At 56.8% G+C, this 2,745-nt stretch overlaps 1 protein-coding gene across 1 annotated transcript in view; it reads right to left on the reverse strand.

Moving 5' to 3' along the window:
* LOC114923591 (interferon-induced protein with tetratricopeptide repeats 5-like) overlaps positions 1-2,745 on the reverse strand; it is a gene marked incomplete at its 3' end in the record, with an annotated part of 9,120 nt that overhangs the window by 2,735 nt on the left and 3,640 nt on the right. Inside the window, exon 2 of the mRNA XM_029286709.1 lies at positions 179-1,566. Within this exon, the coding sequence (XP_029142542.1) occupies positions 179-1,566 (1,388 nt within the window). The remainder of the gene's footprint in view (positions 1-178; positions 1,567-2,745) is intronic.

Genomic DNA, 2,745 nt, shown 5'->3' on the forward strand with positions numbered 1-2,745 from the left:
GATGGTGTAAAATTGTCCGGTGTGCACCCTGGATTATTCATGCACATTATTCTGCTTTCCAGAAACACCCCAGGAAGGAGCAGCATCAGGGCTGTGAGGGGCACCACCTCCATGGGGATGGAGCACCCCGATACTCCCAACTGGTTACTGGGGAAGGTCCCATGAGGGCAGGGCCCACCCTGCATTTTGACGAAGAGCCCAACGCTTTGTTGCCACTTCGTGCAGCAGACGCTGGACCACTCTCTCTTGTTCCATCTCGCCTTCAGAACGGAAGGCCCTGGCTAGCTCTTTCAGACGGTGCTCCAGCTGGTTCTGCTCCAGAGGGTGGTCCCCCGGCACCTCCAAGCAGGCCCGGTACGCCCGCAGCGCTGCCTGCCTCTGCCCCTTCTTGCGGAGGAGAAAATCCCCCCAGTGCAGATAGAAAGACTGCTGGCACCTCTTGCTGGCGGTTGGCAGCTCCTCCATCAAGCCCAGGTAGACCTCCTCCTCGTAAAGCGGGCATCTCTCTCCGTACTTCGCCAGCTTCACCCGGGAAAACACAGATCCAGGATCCAATTCCAGTGACCGTTTGAAGCACTCAATGGCGTCTTCCACGATTTCCGCTCTGTTCCCCTCCGATCCTCGCTCCAAGAGGTACATGTAACGCATGCCAAGGTCGTAGTGCAAGAGATAGTAGTCACCTTGGAGGGTAATGGCCTTCTTCAGGGTGGAAATAGCCTGGGAGGTAGAGTGGGTCTTAATGACCTTGGCGGCAAATCTAAGGAGTTCCGGGTTGAGACTGTTCTGGACCACATCATCAGCAAGGTACCCTGCTCTTTCATCATCTTTCCAACAGAGAATCTGTGCCAAGTATATTTTGGCTTCATAGTTTTCGGGCTGGCTACGGATCAGCCCTTCCAGCAACTTCTGGCCCTCTTCCTGTAACTTGTCATCGTAACAGTGTGTCCAGGAAGCAAAGGTGGAGAAAGCCAGGCCCTCCTCCAGCTCCGCGTTGGGCTCCTGCAGCTCCAGGGCCGTCTGGAAACATTGCCTGGCGAGCTGGCCGTTCCGGAAGCCCATGGCCAAGAGGGACCAGCCCTTCTGGGCGTAGACCTCCGGGATCGGGGCCGAGTAGGGCTCAGGGCTGGACAGTTCCCGGCAGATCTGGCGGATCTGTCCCAAGTAAAGGTCCACCCTCTCATAATCGATCAAGTGGTAGCAGATCCAAGCGTAGTTCCCGTAGATCAGCAGGACCTGGCGTGAGAAGGTCTCCTGAGGTTCCTTCCGCAAGACCTCCTTGGCTTCCTTCAGGATGTCCAGGGCCTCTTTGGGGCTCCCCTCCAGATGGCGCAGGTAGGCCTTCAGGGCGAGATAGGTGCCCCGGTTACAGAAGGGGTCGTGCTCCAGGCGGAGAGACAGAGTCACAAGGGAGTGCCTGATGTTCATTTTGTCCTTGACCTCAAAATCCCAGGTGAAGTGACACTGCAGGCGCTGGAGCTTCTCCTTCAGGGGTCTGCTGGGGGGGTGGGGAGTGGGAGGGGAAGACAAAATGGAGGAGCCCTGGGTGAGTGGCAAAGGACACCTGCCCTGGGAGGGAGGGGGAGGCGGGCTCAGATAATGCGTTGACCACAACGGAGCTGTTCAGGCTAGCCTGTGAACCTGGCCAAGTCTGGCTACTCAGGGGAAGCAGACCCTGCCAGCGTGTGGACCCCAGATTGCCCGAGGGACTCCTTGGATGGGGAACCCACTCTTTGAGGTCTTACACAGAAGCTAGCTTCCAAGGAAGGGAACCATTTTCACCTCAAGTCTTAAAAGCTTTCGGGAGCTTTCCTGCCCCCCTTTTCCCTTCTAGGGACACCCACATGGCTGCCTTTGCTGTGCTTGCCCTTCCTCCTTCCTGGGGGGGGGAAGGGTTAGGGTTAAACAATACAGGTAGTCCTCGACTTACAACCCTTTGCTTAGTGACTGTTCAAAATTACAACGGCATGGGAAAGACCGTTTTCCACACTTATGACCCTTGCAGCCTCCCCGTGGTCACGTGAGTTCCGTTAGGATGCTCGGCCACCGACTCACATTTGTGACGGTCGCAGTGTCCCCCTGGGGTCGTGTGACCCCCTTCTGCGACCTTCTGCCGAGTCAAGTCAACGGGGAAAGCCGGATTCACTTAACGACCGTGCGACCAACTTATCTATCAGTGATTCACTTAACACAACTGCAGCAAGAAAAGTCCCAAAGTGGGACAAAACCCACTCAACCAATGTTTCGCTTAACAACAGAGGTTTGGGGGATCCATTGTGGTCGTTAAGTCGAGGGCTTGCCTGTACTTGGCCTCTGTTGGGCACAGAGCAGCTGAGGCTCTGTGTGTTGTGTGAATGCCCAGGGGCACCATAAAAGGGAGACCTTCATCCCTGTCGAGGAACGGACCCTCCCGGAAGCCAGGAGGAGGGAGATGGTGGAAAGAGGGGAGGGGACACTTTTGAAGCCGATTGTGTAGGGGAGGACTGCACCAAAACCCACTAAAATCTGATGCCCTCCATTGTTTCAAGTTTGAGATGGAGTTTTTGATGGGCCCTGTGATGGGTTGGGCTCTCTGGGGGGGGGGCTTGTGGGGCAGGAGGGCATCTGCCTTTGGCTGTTCTGGACTATTGCCGGAGGGGGGGCACCCTTGCAATGCCCCCTCCCCAGCAGAGGGTCCTGCTCCTTCAGGGCTGCAAAGGGCTGTAGAGGCAGGCAGGAAGGCTGTTGCGGAGTGGGGGGGGGAAGGAG

Source organism: Protobothrops mucrosquamatus, unplaced genomic scaffold (assembly GCF_001527695.2).
Source record: "Protobothrops mucrosquamatus isolate PMUCROS unplaced genomic scaffold, P.Mucros_1.0 scaffold4650, whole genome shotgun sequence".
NCBI lineage: Eukaryota > Metazoa > Chordata > Lepidosauria > Squamata > Viperidae > Protobothrops > Protobothrops mucrosquamatus.